The 19,140-nt window shown below is 34.5% G+C and overlaps 1 protein-coding gene and 1 long non-coding RNA gene across 3 annotated transcripts; one reads left to right on the top strand and one right to left on the bottom strand.

Annotated features, from left to right (window-relative positions):
• Positions 1–2,383: 2,383 nt before the first annotated feature.
• LOC107887740 (protein DETOXIFICATION 12-like) lies at positions 2,384–8,763 on the bottom strand. 2 transcript variants are annotated; one of them, XM_041100234.1, is made up of 6 exons: positions 8,443–8,763; positions 5,736–6,280; positions 5,563–5,649; positions 5,366–5,422; positions 5,013–5,104; positions 2,384–4,924 (listed from the first exon to the last, which is right to left on the bottom strand). In XM_041100234.1, exons 1-6 carry the CDS (start codon positions 8,671–8,673, stop codon positions 4,596–4,598), a joined length of 1,341 nt encoding a protein of 446 aa, XP_040956168.1. In that variant the 5' UTR covers positions 8,674–8,763; the 3' UTR covers positions 2,384–4,595. The 2 variants fall into 2 exon arrangements, 1 of the variants encoding a protein (XP_040956168.1); XR_005917943.1 differs by having other exon boundaries at positions 4,869–4,924; positions 5,013–5,251; positions 8,443–8,762.
• Positions 8,764–17,877: 9,114 nt separating this feature from the next.
• On the top strand, positions 17,878–18,887 carry LOC107886713 (uncharacterized). Its single transcript, XR_001680863.2, has 2 exons — positions 17,878–18,306; positions 18,580–18,887. It is a non-coding gene; the product is annotated as an uncharacterized lncRNA (long non-coding RNA).
• The last annotated feature ends 253 nt before the right edge of the window (positions 18,888–19,140 follow it).

Here is a 19,140-nt window from a genome sequence, read left to right on the forward strand (position 1 = left end):
CTCAAAGACAAAAAAGCAATGAGAGGACATAAAAAAACCACAAGAAAACAATGCTCACAAGATGTTTGAGTAAATGCTCTCAATATTATTCAATTACTATAGAATGAGGTGATTACAAATGAGGGGAAATGCCTCCATTTATAGTTGAGCTCCCTAAGATCCAACGGTACAATTTAATTTACACCAACGGTCGAGATCGAAGCCAATCTACAATTGAGATTCTTAAGGGATTTACACAATCCTCTAAGAATAAAAAATCAAATATTATAAGATTAGCTTCCATATTTACCAAAATAACCCTAATTTCTCTTAAGTGCTTCACTAGGCCATCAAGGCTTCAAGTAGATGGGCTTCTTCACATGTTCCACAAATTGGGCCAATTCAAGTTGGTCGAATAAGCCTCATTTAATCAATTGACCTCCATGGGACATTCTATGCGTATTTTTCACGGGCTTTGATTCCCGAACCATGACATACACATGGTTATTAATATGATCACAACATTTCCAATTTCAAACATCAAGTTCACTAACTTGGCGTGCAAGCATCACTTGAATCATAGTAAAAACATTGCTTAAATTTCATGCATACCAGCATATCCATAGAATAACATATTTACACACTAGTATACATATATAACCACACTTCAATTTCAAATCTCTAGTAGCATAGTGGATACCAAAACATCAAAATTGACTCCCAAAACTAAGTTATGACACTAGGTACATGCCAACTTGCTAAAAAGTGCATATAAGTTATACAAACTATATTGAGCCAAAAATTGAGTCTCAGATGCTGTTGACCATCTCAAAACTTAAACATCACCTAAACACGAAATTTGCACGCTGAGTAAAAGAGCTCAATGGTGCTAACATAAACCGAAAGCAATGCAAAAACAAAAGTACATTAATTAGTCATCCAAATAATTTATAAAAATGCTCATATTATTTATTATATGTCTCTTTATCATTTCATTATCACTTCATTTGATTCATCATTCAATTTAGGTTCCAATGATAACTTATCAATGTGCCTTCAAGGCTTTACATTTGGTATTTAGTATCTATACATGAAATCAAATCATAATATCAATGTTAAATTAATATCTTTTATAAACATATGACATTCTTATATCACTATTTATATCTCAATTTCACCAATCGAGTAGTTTAACTCATTTTCAGAGCATCATCTGCCATCAGGGCTCGTATTACAAATTTCACATAATCTTTCAAATGCTATCTTTCAATACCTTAACATTTGTATGCAATTACTCATATCAACATGAAATATTCAATATCCAATATCGATTAACATATCTACTCATATATTACATAGGTTACAACCCTTTAAATCGGACACAGGCTCAAGACAAATATATAGATTTAAACCCTTAACACTCCATAGTAATCACCAAAGTGCTTATCATACCTATAAAACTAATCCCCTTAACATATTAATTGCACTGAAGTGTCAGTATCAACCACATCGAAGTTCCAATATGCTCCCGTCAACAATCTACATGAATCATATACATGCTAACTATACCCAACTCTATCCGATATTGTTTAACACGATATTCATCATTTCAATAGATACACGATTTACTTATCAATTACAATTTACATGTCATTTTCATATTATTTTTACTACATTAACAAGCCTTTGTATATCATTCATATATTATATCAAGCTTCCATTTAACGTGCTTTACATTTAACCAATTCTCATATAAATTACATCAAACTTTCTTTTCATACAATTATTCAATCATATTATCAAATAACATTTATTTGATTCATGTAATTATCATAGTTTTTTCATTATTTCATAGCATGTACTCAGTCACATGCATGATCATAACTGTAACACCCATTGCTGGAGTCCGAGGCTAGGACTAGGCACTAGGCATTACTTGACTTACACACATGCATACAATCATTTCCGAGTTACAAAAACTAGATCAATTTTAAAACTTTTCTCTCTTAATCTAAAAGCTCTTAATATAGGCCTACTAGGCCCAAATCACATTTCGAAAATATCCTGAGATTAATCCAACCATCTTTAAAAACTTCGAAAAAAATGTCACTTGAAACAGGGGCACATGCACGTGTGGAAGGGCGATACGCATGTGCTGCCCTTTTTACCTGGTCGTGTTGAAGGCCCGTGTGGTACAAACGGCCTAAGCACAAGGGGACACGCCCGTGCCTCGAGCCCATGTGAATTAAATTCTAATTTCGAACTTACAGGGGCTTTCACACGGCCTGACACACTCCCGTGTCCATGGCCCGTGTCCCTCACACGGCCATGACATGCCCGTGTCTTAGCTCGTACCTAAAAACCTTGACATTCTGTTTCTGACTTCAGCAACAATTTAGGGGCACACGCCCATTGCCAAAGGCCGTGTCCTCCACACAGCTGAGACACACGGCCATGTCTCTACCCGTGTGTTTACTACCATGCATATTGACTTGAAAATTTAAGGTGCAGGGGACACACGGTCGAACAACACGCCCGTCGGGCTGACCATAACAATTCATCAAGTCTCAATTTCATCAAATATTAAGTCATAGGTGAAACTTACCTTTTATGAGATAAAGCACCAAATATTACTTTACTCAATTTAACACTTCCTTAAGCTATGAATTGAGGTCAAGTCATGAAAGCACAAAACAAAAGGAAGCTATTCGTTTACAGCCTTCACCTTTCCTTTATCCTTCGACGTCTCAACATCGTCGTTAACTATGTACGATGAATCCACTTATGCAAATGACATTAGTTTCACTTATAACACATAGAAACACATTAATAGATCATGTAATGCAATTTATTCATTTTAGTCCTTCTAAGCCTAAATATTTGAAAACTCCGTATCTTTCAATATTCTCTATCGAACCAAAATTCAACTTCTTATTTATTCACTAGAGACCTCAAGCTTTCAATTCATAGCATAATTTTACAAAAAACTATTATTCTATTAAATTTAGTCCCTAATGTCATAAAATTAACTATAAGGCTTAACTTAAATTTAAGCTTAATTCATTATTTCTTACTATGTACTAACATACTATTAACATAATCTAAATTTAACATTTCTAATTTATCACTTCCAAGCTTCAATTTCTTCAAATATCAATAATGACAGCTTGAATTTAATACAACAATTTTAAAAATCTAAAACATAGGTTTGTCATGCTAAGCTTGAGAGATCATAAATCTATAAAAATTATCAAAGAAATCCTTCTTACCTTGGTAGACTTAAGGACCACAATGGTTAAAAATTTATAAAGTTTTCTTTCTTTTTTTTCTCTGACATGGATGACCCACTTGAAGAAGAAGAAGGAAATTTCATTCTATTTCCACCCACTTAGTATATAGACAAGTAATTACTACTTGATTAAACTTAACTAAACTTAATTAACCTTTAACAAAATGACCATGATCTAATATTAATTGAATAAGCGGAAGTGGATGGATGAGATTATTCTTTCCCACTAGTTCGCGAACTAAATATGGCTAAATAGCTATTTAGTCATTGGTCCAATGACCTTATTGGACATCATGCATTTCTTTAATCAATTCTCACTTAAGTCAGCACTTCTCAATTTAACCTCTATACTACAATTAATGACTTTTTCTATTTAATTACTCAATAATTCAATATTATATTTTCATAATAAATATGCAAATCCTTTTATTAATAAACCTACTGACTCAATTTACAGAATTCGACTTCAAAATTACAGTTTTCAACATTGATAAAAAATCAAATTGATACACCCATGGCCAGCATTATTTGAATACTCTATATTGACACATGCATAGGATGCATAAATTATAGTTTATGTAACATTTTTCAAGGCATTATTCTAAAAACCTTCGAAGAATTAGCTACTCATTATCATGACTTGAAATCTAATATGACAACCATTGGAAATCATAAACCTCATTGCAAGAACTAAAGAAAAAAAAGGAACTTTTTTTTTCCTATAATGAAGAAATGAATCAATCCATGTTTTTGAATATTAAACTTCCTAAGATATTTTCAAAGCCGAAACAATCTCAAGAGACAGGAAATAAGCAAAGATGGATCTTGGAATTAAGTTTTTTCTACTAGGGAGATAAAATTTTTAAAAATTTTAAGAGTTTAACGAGAATTTGTTTAAAAAAAATTGGGGGTCTAATTAAAATTTTTGAGAGATTAATGAGAATCTCTCAAAAATTTTAAGAGAGCCTAATTAATTTTTTTTTTAAAAATGTATAATGAGAATATTCAAAAATTTGAGGGGCCTAATTGAAATTTTCTAAAACTTCAAAGGAAAAAAATATTGAGGGACCTAATTAAATTTTTTTGTAAATTCAAGGGAAAAATCAAATTTGTCGAAATTGTGTTTTCTTACATGGTTCTATACTCTATTGAAGTCCTTGGAATAGCTTTTCCCTTTCTTTACTTGCCTGCAGTATTGGAACAATCCAGGGGAAAAAATATAAGAGAGAAGAAGACTAAACCAAGCAAGCGAAATTGAAGAGTCTTTCAAGGTAGTTTAGTGTTAACAATCTATTAGAAAGTAAAATTACCATTATACAAATGAAGATTAGTTGAAATTTTTAAGATTAATCCAACCAATGTTGTTTTTCTTGTCAAACCTTTGGCAAGAGCATAAACAACCACAGCTAAGTTGCAATATTATACAAGATTTTGAGAATGGATGACAAACCTGTTTCTCCCAATTTATGCAACTTGTAACAATGGCGAGCAGAATTGTTTGGGTGAAAGCACCAACCTGTATACCAATCCATAGGCCAATCCCTCGCAAGTGTAACCAGAAGGCAAGGGTGGCAGCGACAGGGATTCCAACAAGATAAAATGCTGCCAAGTTGACATAAGCTCCTATATGCTGCCATCCACACCCTCTTGCAATACCTATTTTATGCATGTAACCATTTGTAAGACTAACATTCATCTCTTAGAAAAATATTAATTGCTTACCAAAAGGATAATTCTGTTTAACCTGAAAGAACTCCCTGTAAGCTGTCTAGAATAACAGACACACAAACCAAGGGAGCCATGGTTGTCACATAATCCACCACTTCCTTCTCGTTGCTATAAACATAGCCGAAAACTTGTCAGCTTGTGAATAGGGTTCCAGTAACTATAAGGGTCTCCAGAACTGCAAGAGCCATAGCAGCATACACCGCTACATGTGCTGCTTGGGGTTTCCATGCCCCTAGTTCATTCGAAACTCTAGTACTATATATACAAATTGAAAATGGTTCTTAGCTAAATTAATCTGGTTTGAAAAAGTTGCAACTTCAATTAGTAAAGAATTACAAAATAAGTATATGCATGCATATCAGGGCAGACCTTGCTGCAGCACCAATTCCATGTGGGATGGCATAAAGTGTTGTAATGGTGTTGAGACTGCTTGGGAAAGTTGAAAAACTTGTTAGTACAATAATTACAATATGATGCACTTGGAAAAAATCACAAAATTGCAATATCCAATTAAGATTTTTATGATACAAGATGCATCGACCCAAAACAATAACAAATGAACATACCACACAGATAGGACGGATGTTTCTAGCTTTGGATTTGGTAAAAACCCAGACAGCATGATAAGTAGCTCAAATGACCACCATTGAAGGCTGTATTGTTTAAATAAAGAAGACATTAAGGATCTTCAACTGCTTAGATATATATATTCAGGTGGGGAGAAGAGGAGAAAACATACCAAACCATAACAGCAGAAGGGATAGCAAAATGAAAAAACTCTCTAAATTCTTGGAATAATTCCATTGTAATGGGGACACGAGTTTTTGTACAGGTGGGAGAGTACCACATGTAAAGTGAAAGGAATATAGCATTTAACCAGTTTGAGATACTAATTGCTAATGCTCCTCCTATACTTTCTAACCCAGATTTGAATACCAGAACCCAACATAGAGGTATATGTACTATAAGACTGGCACAAGAGCATTTGAGCATGGGAGTGATCAAACTTTGTGTTTGAAAGTAGCGAATAAGTGGTTGAAATGTAGCATAACCAAAGAGTGCTGGGATAAGCCACGAAATGAAATTACCAGCGTCATGTGAAATTAAGGGATCTTGACCAATGAACACAAGTAGCCTACCCATGTTTAACCATAGGACCGACAGAGGGATGCATACTAAGATCAAACAAAATATAGCAGTGTAGGTATGGATTCCCAATTTTCGGTATTGTTGAGCTCCATAAGCTTGTCCACATAGTGTTTCCAATGCACATGCCATTCCTAGCTGTAATCACATGCAAATTACAAAATTTAGGAAATTATTTAAGTTTAGATAGTGGTGACATTTACTGTAACCCAAACACAGTTCATCAATTGATCTAGACTCAGCAGCAAACCAAACTTTTAATTACCGGATTTCTTTCTTTTATTTGTTAAATTAATAGTGATTGAATAGCTATGTTATTGAACTACTTAAGAATCAACTAGTTTTTTGACGACATGTTGCTCATCTTGCTGGATGTTCTCCATATATTATACAAACTAAGAAATTCATTAGCTTGTCCAAGTCTTGCTATTGTAGATTTAGTCATCTGTTCATTGCACAATGCTAAAAGTTTAATTGTGCCATTTTACTTTTTAAGTTAAAATGTATTTCCTTCCTAAACAAATGTATTTCCTTCCTAAACAGTAGATCTATCCAAGGGTCGAGTAGCTTGTCCGATCTGGTAGACCCGACCTAAACTGGACCGATCTTGAATAAAAAATTTTATTACAGCCCAACCCAAATTTCATTTAAATTTAATTATAAAAATATATAAAATATCTACTAGAAATATATTTTTAATATTTTGTTAATTTTTAAATAGTGAAACAAGTTTTTTGAGCGGGTCTAAGCTTAAAATTGTTTTTAAAATTGGACATCAATCCAACCCGACTAATGAACACTTTTACTAAAAAGTAAGCATCACTGCAAAGTTTTCCATACCAACATTATCAATAGTCTAACACACTAAATATAACTCAAAAGCACAAAGCAAGTTATTTCTGCCCAAGGAATTAACTGAACAATAAAGAATTCTCAAGTCAAAACAAACAATTAACAAATAATAAGGCTGATTTGATCATATAGACACTTGTTTTGTTAGAAGCTGAACAATAAAAAGGGACTTCTTTAAAATAATTTCTTTTAAAAACTATGTATAACTTGTACTTTCGTTCAATCCTCAACACTTTTTGTTGTTCACTAGTTCCTTAACGAGCCCAAAAGATCCAAAAGCATTAAGTGAATGCTTATAAATATAAAAGAGATGGAGGGAAAGCAAGTGGTTGGGAGTCAAAAGATCCAACACAAAGATGTAATTTGATGGTAATTGTTATGAAATTAATTTCCAGGACTAAAATCATTGGTACAATTCACATAGAGCATGTTTAAGTCTATATGGCCGGATATAATCATCTGGAAATTTAATTTCTTAGTAAAATTTCTCTACTGTACTTTCTTAAACTTAATTTTTGCGTTGAGCAGCCACCCAAAACAGTAGGAAATGTGGAAAATTTTGAACAACTTTAGTCGGGAGGTGATTAGAACTCTTGTTACATGATTCTACTCAGGGAATTGTAGCAGTTCAGTTTAGTTTAACAATCCAATTGTATATATTTTATTCCTTATACATGTCTCACTCATCGTGCCTAATGTTATCTACCTTGTCAGATCATAAACCTCATTCATGTATAGTGTGCTTATGGAACATCTCTTATTAGCATCGTCAAGGCTTCTCTATGCATGAACAATTCATGAGAGTTCATCTGGTTCACTCAAGTCTAATTGATACATGGTCACTAGACCCATCAATCTAATTGCCATCTGGCTAAGAGACTATCTTTCCCCTAAGTGGGTTTATCGAGACACGGCCCTTACAAACACGTGTTACTGCTTGAGGATAGCTAGCGACCAACCATGCCTTATAAATACGCCCTCCTCCACCATCGGAACCAAGACCCTTTTTGGATGCCGAAACTCTGTCCAATTTTCTCCTACAAGTTCGATTCTCTGCACAGTCACTTTCTCTCTATTGTGTGAAATACCATTCCTTTCTTTTTCATTTGCCTCAATATTTTTATACATTTATTGAGTAAAACAAACTATTTACAAACTTTAGAATTTATTTACTTAGGTATTTATATAAATGCAAAAAATATATGTTTTAAGTTTAAAAAAAAAAATTCATTCCCATAAGAAAATTGCTTATGTAAAATGATGTGTCAAACAATTCGAGTTTTATGTTTCCAGTATCGAAACAATCCACGTTGGATGTAATAGTAGTTTAGAAGCAATTCTAGAATAAGATAAGATACAATAAGAGACAACACCATGGCGTATATAATATTAATATTAGTGTTCTAATAAGTTTATTTAAGAAGAAGAAGAAATGCAAATTGACTTACAAGAACACTGAAACCGGTGACTGTGGCGAGAGCTATGGCAATGGCAGAGCTAGCGAGAGGAAGCACACCCAGATGACCCACCATCATCGTTGATGTAACTTGCAATAGGTACTGTGATAAGGTGACAACAACCATAGGCCCCGCAAGGTAACCCACCCTTTTTGTTTCTTCAACGAAAGCGGCCCAAGTTAGCCACCGATTGTCTAATTTGGGTATCAAACTCTCTTCCATGCTGTTCTTGTGTGTGACTAGTTTTAATAGCTTCTCTCACTTACGGAAATGGGAGGCAAAATAGAAAGATGAAAGACTTTCGTATTTGTTTGGATTTATAAGTTTAAGAAAAACATATTGGCGTACGAAAGCAAAACATGCAAGGGTGAATGCCACATACATTTATTATTGTAAACGATAGATCTAAGGACCCATACGACATGACAAACAAACTGGGCACGTAAAGAGTCGGACACGCCTAATTTTCTTTCAAGTAAACTACCAACAAACCCCGCCGTTACGCCGGGCTCCATATTAACTTCACCACTGAAATAATAGAGAATTCAAAATTAGATTATGTTAAACTTATCAAATCATGCATTGAATTATATTCTTTTTCCAAAACCAAAATAAGTTATTTCTTTATTTTATATGTTAATTTTTCCAAAACCAAAATAATGCATGTCAGCTTTATTCTTACAATGAAAGGAAATTAAAATTTAAAAATGAGAATCAAAAGAAAAATTTAAAAAAAAAATGAAAGATTGAGAGTGAAGGAAAGGGAAGTGGGGGAGGAAAAAAGGATTTTAGATGTGTGTAAGAGAGATGAAAGATTATATTGAGTGGAAAAACTATTTATTTGGTTTTTATTTTCTAATATCATATATTTTTTAATTGTAATATGAAAAATATTCATATGTTTAAAAAATAACTTATCATTTATGGTTTAATTAGTTGAATCAATCTGATTGTAAATTGGTGATCTGATTTATTTAATTATCAATTTGGTCTTGAAATGATTAATTGTAAGTTTTAAAATTATCACTGAATAAGCATGGCTGTTCAGAGTTAGATGCACTAGTGAAGTGACTTCCACACACTAGTTTGATAGGTTTGATCCCTCTAAGCTTCCACTTTATTTGGTAATGGCTACAATCACTTCCTTTTTGCCTACTATTGTCCTGTCTTCTTGCCATCAAGATGGTTGGTGTTTGGTGTTGTATTTGTGACTATTTCAGACTTAGATTTATTTCACTATTCATTTAATTGCAATATTTAAAAATTTGTAAACAATAAGAAATGTCATTTATTGATATACATCGTGTTAAAATATTTGATGAAAAATATCTGTTAGGTGTGGGTCTCACTATGTGGGAAACCCATAATTTCTGTCACATTTTATTGTCTCTTTTTGGTTTTGTCAAAAGCCATTTTTGCGGGGCTTTTAACGGGTGATGTGGGCAGAAATTTTTGCAGAGCTAAAACAAAAAAAAAATCTCAAATTAAAACAGAGAGAAAGAGAGAAGAAAATTTCAGTTTTTCAAGTTTGGTGCAGCAGTGATCAACTATTTGATCGAAGGTTCATCCGTGGTTCGATTGAACTGATTTTTGGACAGCAGCTAGGCGATAAGGTGTTCTTGACTTTGTACGGTCGGATTTTTCATCCGAGTCTTGTAGCATCGAAAATACCCATTTTTCAGCAGCTGCGTTTTTGGTGATATTCTCTCATTTTTCTCTCTTTTGCTAAAGATTATATATTGTTAGCCTTGTTGGAGTTGAATGCTTGTTGTAGGCTTGATATTGTGATCTTGTAGTTGAACATTTGATGATAGTGGAACTCTTGATCGGACTCTAAAGTCCCGTGGTTTTTACCCTTGATTTAAAGGGGTTTTCCACGTAAAAATACCGGTGTCTCTATTTATTTTTGTTGTGGTTGCATTAGTTGATTTGTGGTTGATTAAGGTTGCTAGAGAACATATCTTGTGCTATTGTGCTTGCCATAATTTTTGACAGGAGTTATAAGGAGAGAAAGAACACCGGTTGTGCTTTCGCTTTGTTTCGGTTGTTCGGTTTCTTCCCAACAAACTGGTATCAGAGCTTGGTTATTGTGTCAGATAATTATGGAAATTAATACGAGCAAGATGATTATGTTGAATGGCACAAATTATCAACTTTGGCGGAATAAAATGAATGACTTGTTGTTTGTGAAGGCTTTGCATCTTCCGGTCTTTACTACTCAAAAACCCGATTTGAAAAGTGATGAAGAATGGGAATTTGAGCATCAACAAGTGTGTGGCTTTATTCGGAAATTTGTTGAAGAAAATGTTTACAACCACATTGATCAGGAGACACATGCTCAAACATTGTGGGAGAAGCTTGAAAGCTTGTATGCTTCGAGGTCGGGAATAACAAGTTGTTTTTGCTGAAGAAAATGATGGCGCTGAAATATAAAGAATGAATGTCTATAGCTGACCATGTTAGTGAATTTCAGAGTGTGATGAATCAGTTGCTTGGTATGGGTGTCAAATTTGATGACAAGATTTTAGGACTTTGGTTGCTTGCTACTCTACCAGACTCTTGGGAGACCTTTCGAGTCTCACTCATTAATTCTGCCCCACAGGGTATTATTACTTTGGATTTGGCTAAGAGTGGTGTGTTGAATGAAGAGGTTAGAAGAAGATCTCAGGGTTCTACATCACAGTCGGAGGTGTTGGTTATCGAGAACAGGGGGAGAAACAGAGACAAAGATAGAAAGGGTAGAGATAAAAGCCGAAGCAAGTCAAGATCGAGATACAAGAATCTTGAGTGTCATCATTGTGGTAAGAAAGGTCATATCAAGAAATATTGCTTCAAGTGGAAGAAAGAGAACAAAGGTGGTGGTGATAAACACGATCGGAATGACGATGAAAAATCCGAGCGTGTTGCTACTGTTACTCGTGAAGATCTGTTAGTTATTTGTGATGAGAATTTGGTCAACCTAGCATGCGACGAGACTAGTTGGGTGATTGATACTGGTGCATCACTTCATGTCACGTCGAGGAAGGAATTCTTCACATCTTATACTCCTGGTGATTTTGGGGTATTGAAGATGGGTAATGATGGTTTGGTTTCGGTTATTGGTATGGAAGATGTTAGCTTGGTGAGTAACAATGGAACAAAGTTAACTCTCAAGGATGTCAGACATGCACCGGATGTCCGTTTGAATTTGATTTCTGCAGGAAAGCTTGATGATGAGGGATTCTGTAACACCTTCAGTGAAGGGCAGTGGAAGCTGACTAAAGGCTCATTGGTTGTGGCTCGAGGTAAGAAGAGCTCAAATTTGTACTTGATGCAAGCTTTGACTTCTCGAGAGACGGTGAATGTGACACTGAATGATAGCTCAACTGAGTTGTGGCATAAACGACTTAGTCACATGAGTGAGAAGGGGCTTAGCTGTTTAGCGAAGAAGAATCAACTTTCGGGTTTAAAGAATGCTACACTGAAGAATTGTGCTCATTGTCTAGTAGGAAAGCAGAGAAGAGTTTCATTTAGAAGCCATCCTCCTCATAGGAAATCAGAGTTGCTAGAGTTGGTCCATTCAGATGTTTGTGGTCCGATAAAAGTAAGATTACATGGTGGTGCACTTTACTTTGTGACTTTCATTGATGATTGTTCAAGAAAGCTATGGGTTTACACTTTGAAGTCTAAAAATCAAGTCTTTGAGGTGTTTAAACAGTTTCAAGCATCAGTTGAAAGGGAAACTGGGAAGAATTTGAAGTGCATTCGTACTGATAATGGTGGCGAGTACACAGGGTCGTTTCATGAGTATTGTCTGCGACAGGGAATCAGACATCAGAGAACACCACCAAAGACTCCACAGTTAAATGGGTTAGCTGAAAGAATGAACCGAACATTGATTGAGAGAGTCAGATGTTTGTTGTCAGATGCAAAGTTACCAAGATCGTTTTGGGCTGAAGCTTTGAATACAGTGGCACATGTGATAAATCTGTCTCCTAGTGTTCCTTTGAAAGGTGATGTGCCAGATAGAGTTTGGTTTGGTAAAGACGTGTCATATGATCACCTACGTGTGTTCGGTTGTAAAGCATTTGCTCATGTTCCAAAGGATGAAAGATCCAAGTTGGATGCCAAGGCTCGACAATGCATTTTTATTGGTTATGGTCTAGATGGTGAGTTTGGTTATAGACTCTATGATCCAGTTCAGAAGAAACTCGTGAGAAGCAGAGATGTTGTCTTCATTGAGGATCAGACCATTGATGACATTGATAAGACGGAGAAAGTGGATTCACAAGGTAGTGGTGACTTGATCGATGTGAATCCGGTTCCCCTAGACTCTTCACCAGATCCTATCCAGGATGATGTGCATGGTGATATTAGTGGTGACCATCAGACTATAGGTGACTTTGATACTCCCATGGATGATGTTGTGAATGATCAACAACAAGCACCTATAGCTCCACCAACAGTTCCACTTCGAAGGTCTTCCAGAGATCGACGATCTTCTGTCAGGTATTCTCCTGATGAATATGTTCTTTTGACTGACGGGGGAGAACCTGAATGTTATGAAGAGGCTATGGAGAGTGAATGCAAAGATCAGTGGGTTGAAGCGATGAAAGACGAACTTCAATCCTTACATGAGAACCATACTTTTGAATTGGTGAAACTGCCTAAGGGCAAAAGAGCTTTGAATAATCGGTGGGTTTACAGGTTGAAGCAAGAAGAGAAGTCTTCATCTCCACGATACAAAGCTAGATTGGTCGTCAAGGGTTATACTCAGAAAAAGGGGGTTGATTTTGAAGAAATATTTTCTCCGGTTGTGAAGATGTCCTCTATCAGAACTATACTGAGTTTGGCAGCTTGTTATGACCTAGAGGTTGAACAAATGGATGTGAAAACTGCTTTTCTTCATGGTGACTTGGAAGAAGAGCTTTACATGGAGCAGCCAGAGGGTTTTGTTGCACAAGGGAAAGAGGACTATGTGTGCAGATTGAAGAAGAGCTTGTATGGTTTGAAGCAAGCTCCAAGGCAATGGTACAAGAAGTTTGAGTCTGTTATGGGGGAGCAAGGCTACAAGAAGACTACTTCTGATCATTGTGTGTTTGTTAAGAGATTCTCTGGTGATAATTTTATTATTCTTTTGCTCTATGTTGATGATATGCTTATTGTTGGTCAGAATGCTTCTAGAATTGAGAAGTTGAAACAAGAGTTGAGTAAATCCTTTGCAATGAAGGATTTGGGGCCAGCAAAGCAAATTCTTGGCATAAGACTGACACGTGATAGAAAGGCCAAGAAATTATGGTTATCACAAGAGAGGTACATTGAGAAAGTACTTCAAAGGTTTAGTATGGACAAAGCTAAAGCGGTGAATACTCCCTTTGCTATGCACTTTAGATTGAGTGTTAAGCATAGTCCTTCCACAGAAAAGGAGAAGGAAGAGATGCAGAAAATTCCTTACTCTTCAGCCATGGGTAGTTTGATGTACGCAATGGTTTGCACGAGACCAGACTTGGCTTATGCTGTTGGTACAGTTAGTCGGTTTCTTTCTAATCCAGGCAGAGAGCATTGGAATGCAGTGAAGTGGATTATGAGATATCTTCGTGGCACTTCCAACATGAAACTTTGTTTCGGCAATGAGAAACCTGTTCTTGTTGGGTATACAGATTCAGACATGGCCGGAGACATTGACTCGAGGAGATCTACTTCAGGTTACTTAATCACTTATGCAGGGGGAGCTGCGGTATGGCAATCGAGACTGCAAAAGTGTGTTGCATTTTCCACCACCGAATCAGAGTTCATTGCAGCAATCGAAGCGTGTAAGGAGATGCTTTGGATGAAGAAGTTTGTGCATGAGCTTGGTTTTACTCAGGAGAAGTATGTCCTGTACTGTGATAGCCAGAGTGCTATTCATCTTGGTAAGAACTCAACTTTTCATGCTAGATCTAAGCATATTGATGTGAGGTACCATTGGATACGAGATGTTCTTGAAGCTAAGCTGTTAGAGCTTGAGAAGATACACACTAATGATAATGGTGCTGATATGTTGACGAAGGCCTTACCAAGAGGAAAGTTTGAAGCATGTTGTTTAACCTCTGGCATGGAGGCATTCCCCACATAGTTAGAGGGGGAGATTTGTTAGGTGTGGGTCCTACTATGTGGGAAACCCATAATTTCTGCCACATTTTATTGTCTCTTTTTGATTTTGTCAAAAGCCATTTTTGGGGGGCTTTTAACGGGTGATGTGGGCAGAAATTTTTGCAGAGCTAAAACAAAAAAAAAATCTCAAATTAAAACAGAGAGAAAGAGAGAAGAAAATTTCAGTTTTTCAAGTTTGGTGCAGCAGTGATCAACTCTTTGATCGAAGGTTCATCCGTGGTTCGATTGAACTGATTTTTGGACAGCAGCTAGGCGATAAGGTGTTCTTGACTTTGTACGGTCGGATTTTTCATCCGAGTCTTGTAGCATCGAAAATACCCATTTTTCAGCAGCTGCGTTTTTGGTGATATTCTCTCATTTTTCTCTCTTTTGCTAAAGATTATATATTGTTAGCCTTGTTGGAGTTGAATGCTTGTTGTAGGCTTGATATTGTGATCTTGTAGTTGAACATTTGATGATAGTGGAACTCTTGATCGGACTCTAAAGTCCCGTGGTTTTTACCCTTGATTTAAAGGGGTTTTCCACGTAAAAATACCGGTGTCTCTATTTATTTTTGTTGTGGTTGCATTAGTTGATTTGTGGTTGATTAAGGTTGCTAGAGAACATATCTTGTGCTATTGTGCTTGCCATAATTTTTGACAGGAGTTATAAGGAGAGAAAGAACACCGGTTGTGCTTTCGCTTTGTTTCGGTTGTTCGGTTTCTTCCCAACGATATATTGTGTACTTTCATCTAAAGAAAGAACATTTCAATGTTGACTCCTTTAGTAAACTTTATGAAAAGAAGATTGGACATTGTTGAGTTCTTACGAAGATCAATAAGAATGCCTATAAGATTGAGTTAGCCCCCTAATCCTCGTATTCATTCAACATTCGATGTCTATGAATTTCACGAGGATTTGTTTATTACTAGTCTCTTTAATTATTGCTTATTATTATTTCTACATTTATCTATTGTTTTAGTTCTTGACTAATTTATTTATTTATTTTGCATTTGAAGGCAATTTAGATCAATATTTAGAGATAATCCTCAACTGGTCTTCTTTACGGAGACAAAACTAGATAATAGACGAATGTAAATAATGAAGAGAAGATGCTATTTCTCAAATGAGATAGAGATATCGACCGATGGATCATAAAGGAGTTTATGTCTAGCCTGGAAGGAGGCTCTTACTGTAATTTTGCTTAGTTTCTCCACAAAACATAATGATGTGTTGGTTAAAGGGAGTGTGGAGGAGAAGGATTGGAGGTTTACTAGTTTTTTATGGAACCCCGTTTGCAAGAAATAGAAGTGATCCGTGGAATGTTCTAAGAAATCTGGGGATTACTTAAGAATTCCAGTGGCTGGTGTTAATTATTAAGTTATTATTGCAACTGATTTACAATCTAAGGATAGATTAATGGTTTGAAGTTGTTTTTCAATTGTTATAATTAACTTATCATTAAATAGAAAAACTTATATAATTAATTATTAATCTTCATACTAAAAGTTGACATTGCACATTGCGCTTGAAGTTAGAGTTTTATTATATTGGTTCCTTTTTATTTTGAATCTTTATTATTTTACACTCAATTTTCTCTTATTATATTTATTTCATTATATTTAGAAGCTCGCATATTTATATTTATTATTCTTAGAATAATTAAAAACTCTCTTTTATTTGTTTTTCTTGCAACTTTTTTAATTATTTGCATCACATATATAATAAGAATAATTATATATTATTATTTATCATCATAAAAAGTTAGTCCAAATTAAATTAAAAATGGTTTAATTTGGTTAAGACTTACTTTAGTAACTAATTTCTAATCTTTCTAATTGACGATGGGTTGATTAGAAATTAAAGTTAATGTAAAAAAATTATTTATTAGTGTTATTGTCAAAACCATTTTTTGAAAGGTCGACTTTTGTTTGAAAACGAAAAATGGGAGTCGTCACCAATCTTTTTTATGAGGTGTGATCGGATCACCCCGTATTTGATCGTTTTAATAAAACGTTTTGATTTACTAAAATAACGATTTTAGTCTACGAAATTAGAGAAAATGGATTCAGAAGTCAGTTATGTACGAGGAAGGATTAACACCCTCATAACGCCCAAAATTGGTACCTAATTGATTAATTAATATCTTAATGCCGAAAGTTGAACACTTAAAAGAATTTTAAAATACAATCCCTTTTTATTAATGTTAATTTGCGAAAATTGTTCGAATAAGTCGAAATGCATACTAAAGGCCCTTTTATCTCGAGGTAACAAAAGAAGTCGTATCCTGTAAGTTAGGACACGACATGTTGAATTCTCAAAAATAAGCTGACCCTTTTATTTTTATTATTTAATCAAATCTCATGTATTTTGAATTTTAAAAAGATGTTCGATTATTTAGATTCAACGAGAAGATCGAAACCCTGTAAGTTAGGGTATGTCTTCTCGAGTTTCCAAACATCGCCTATTTAAAAATATAATTTTGAATAAATATAAGTGTAATATTTAAAATGATGCATATTTTATTTTGTTTGAGGTATAGTATAAAAACCAATTGTATTTAAACTTAATACAAGATGTAATGACGAGACCATACGAGAAAATATTAAAGTGATAATTATTAAAGCTTATAAAAAAAAATTAATTCATGATTTTTGAAAGAATAAAGTAATACAAAAACGAAAATAAAAGATGTTTAATAAGAAAGGGTAGCATCCAATTTAAAAGAATGAAATAAATAACCAATAATATCACATTTAAATATCTAACGAATAAATGAAAAGGAAACAAAATGAATACATAAATATGTAAAACAAGCATAAATAATAACTCAAGTATTTAAAAGGTAATAGAATAATATACAAATAAAATCAATATTCATTTTTTTAATACAAACATTTGAAGTGTAGAAACAAAGAATAAAACAAATAAAAAAAGGAATGAATAAAATTTAAAAAAAAAACATGAAAGTGGTTGAAATTTAATTAACGAAGGGCTAAATTAAAGTTGATAGCGAAGTTTAGGGAGGCTAAATTAGAATTAGAAAAAAATTAAAAGATAAAATTGTAAGAAATAAAATAAATCAAATTAAATTAAAAAATAGATATATAGGGTCAAAATGAAATGTGCGAAATAGGACAGGGACTAGACATGAAATTTTATGAATCATCCAAACGCAATGTTCTGCGAAGGATTAAACTAAAATAAAACTGAAATTAAGTAGTAAAATTTAAAAAAAAAGGAAAAGGAGCGAAATAGGATTAAAATTAAAAAAGAATAAAGGCAAAAGGACCAAAAGGGTAAATATCCCCTTTTGCAAAAACGCGGGGATCCTCCAGGAGTGGGTTGGGTCATGCTCGGGTCGACCTTAAACAACGCCGTTTTGGCACTTAAATGACCTAAGTGAAACGACGCCATTTTGCTTCCTTTATTTAATTTAAAATTCTTTTTAAAAAAAATTCATTTTTCTCTCTTCTTCTTCAAAAACAAAGCAAACTCTCTCTCAAGCCCTCTCAGCCCTCCCCTTCCCCCTCCGGCCACGACTCCGGTCACCTGACCATCGTGGCGGCCGCTGGTCGCCGGCAGCGATGGCGCCGTCCACGGTGGCTGGAGAGCCCAAAATTCCCTTTTTTTTTCCCTCTCGACCCCTAAACTCTGGATTTAGAGTTAGTTTTTTCCAGAAAATGGCCAAAGAATGCTGAAATGGGTGAAGACTCTTCGGTGGCCGACGATGGAAAGACTCAGGTGAGCCCCTCTTCCCTTTTTATTTTTCTTTTATTTCGTATGTAAAAAAAAAGAGGAAGGATTTAAGAAGAAAAATATAAAGAAATAACCTTTAAACTTTTTTGCATTTGATTTTTTTCTCTATGAAATATTTTCGATTTCAATCTCTCCTCTCCCTCTTACATCGACTTGGTGATGGCTTTTCATAGCCGAAATTGATACAATATATAATGTTTTTTTTTTGCTACTATTTGCTACAGTTTTGTGTTGTTTGCTTCTGCTTTTTCTTTTCAGTTTGCAGGTGTTGCGTGTTGTTTCCTCTTTGTAGGTGGCAGAGATGTCAGATGGCCGTGGCAGAAGGTAGTGCGGCGCGCCTAGGGCATTAGGTTTCTTTCTCTGGTTGAAAATGTTTAGGTAGTGAGCTTATTTGGCCATTAGGGTTTTTTTTTTATTTTTTGGGTCAATGGCCATTAGGAAATTGGGTTGTTTTTAGTCTGGGCCGTTCGGGTTTTGGGCCTGTTGTAAAAATTTGGACTGCTTAATTTTATTAAAAGTTGGGGTAAAATTGGGTTATCATAATTATAATCTCCAAATTAGACATACATTTTTTTTTGACATCCTATCTTCAATAGAGAGAAAGACATTTTTTTTAAATATTTGTATGTTAATTAAGAAGATCGAAATCATAAGATTTGAAGATTTGAAGATGTTTGTTAGACATATAAATTTCGTTCTTGATAATTTGACATTTATCTAATTTTATATAATATCTAACATAGTAAATTTTATTTCTTTTTTTCATCTCATTTTTGTAGAATTCGACGCTAATACCTAAGTTTATTTTACTTTAAAAAG

This window comes from Gossypium hirsutum, chromosome A03 (genome assembly GCF_007990345.1).
Source record: "Gossypium hirsutum isolate 1008001.06 chromosome A03, Gossypium_hirsutum_v2.1, whole genome shotgun sequence".
Taxonomy (NCBI): Eukaryota; Viridiplantae; Streptophyta; class Magnoliopsida; order Malvales; family Malvaceae; genus Gossypium; species Gossypium hirsutum.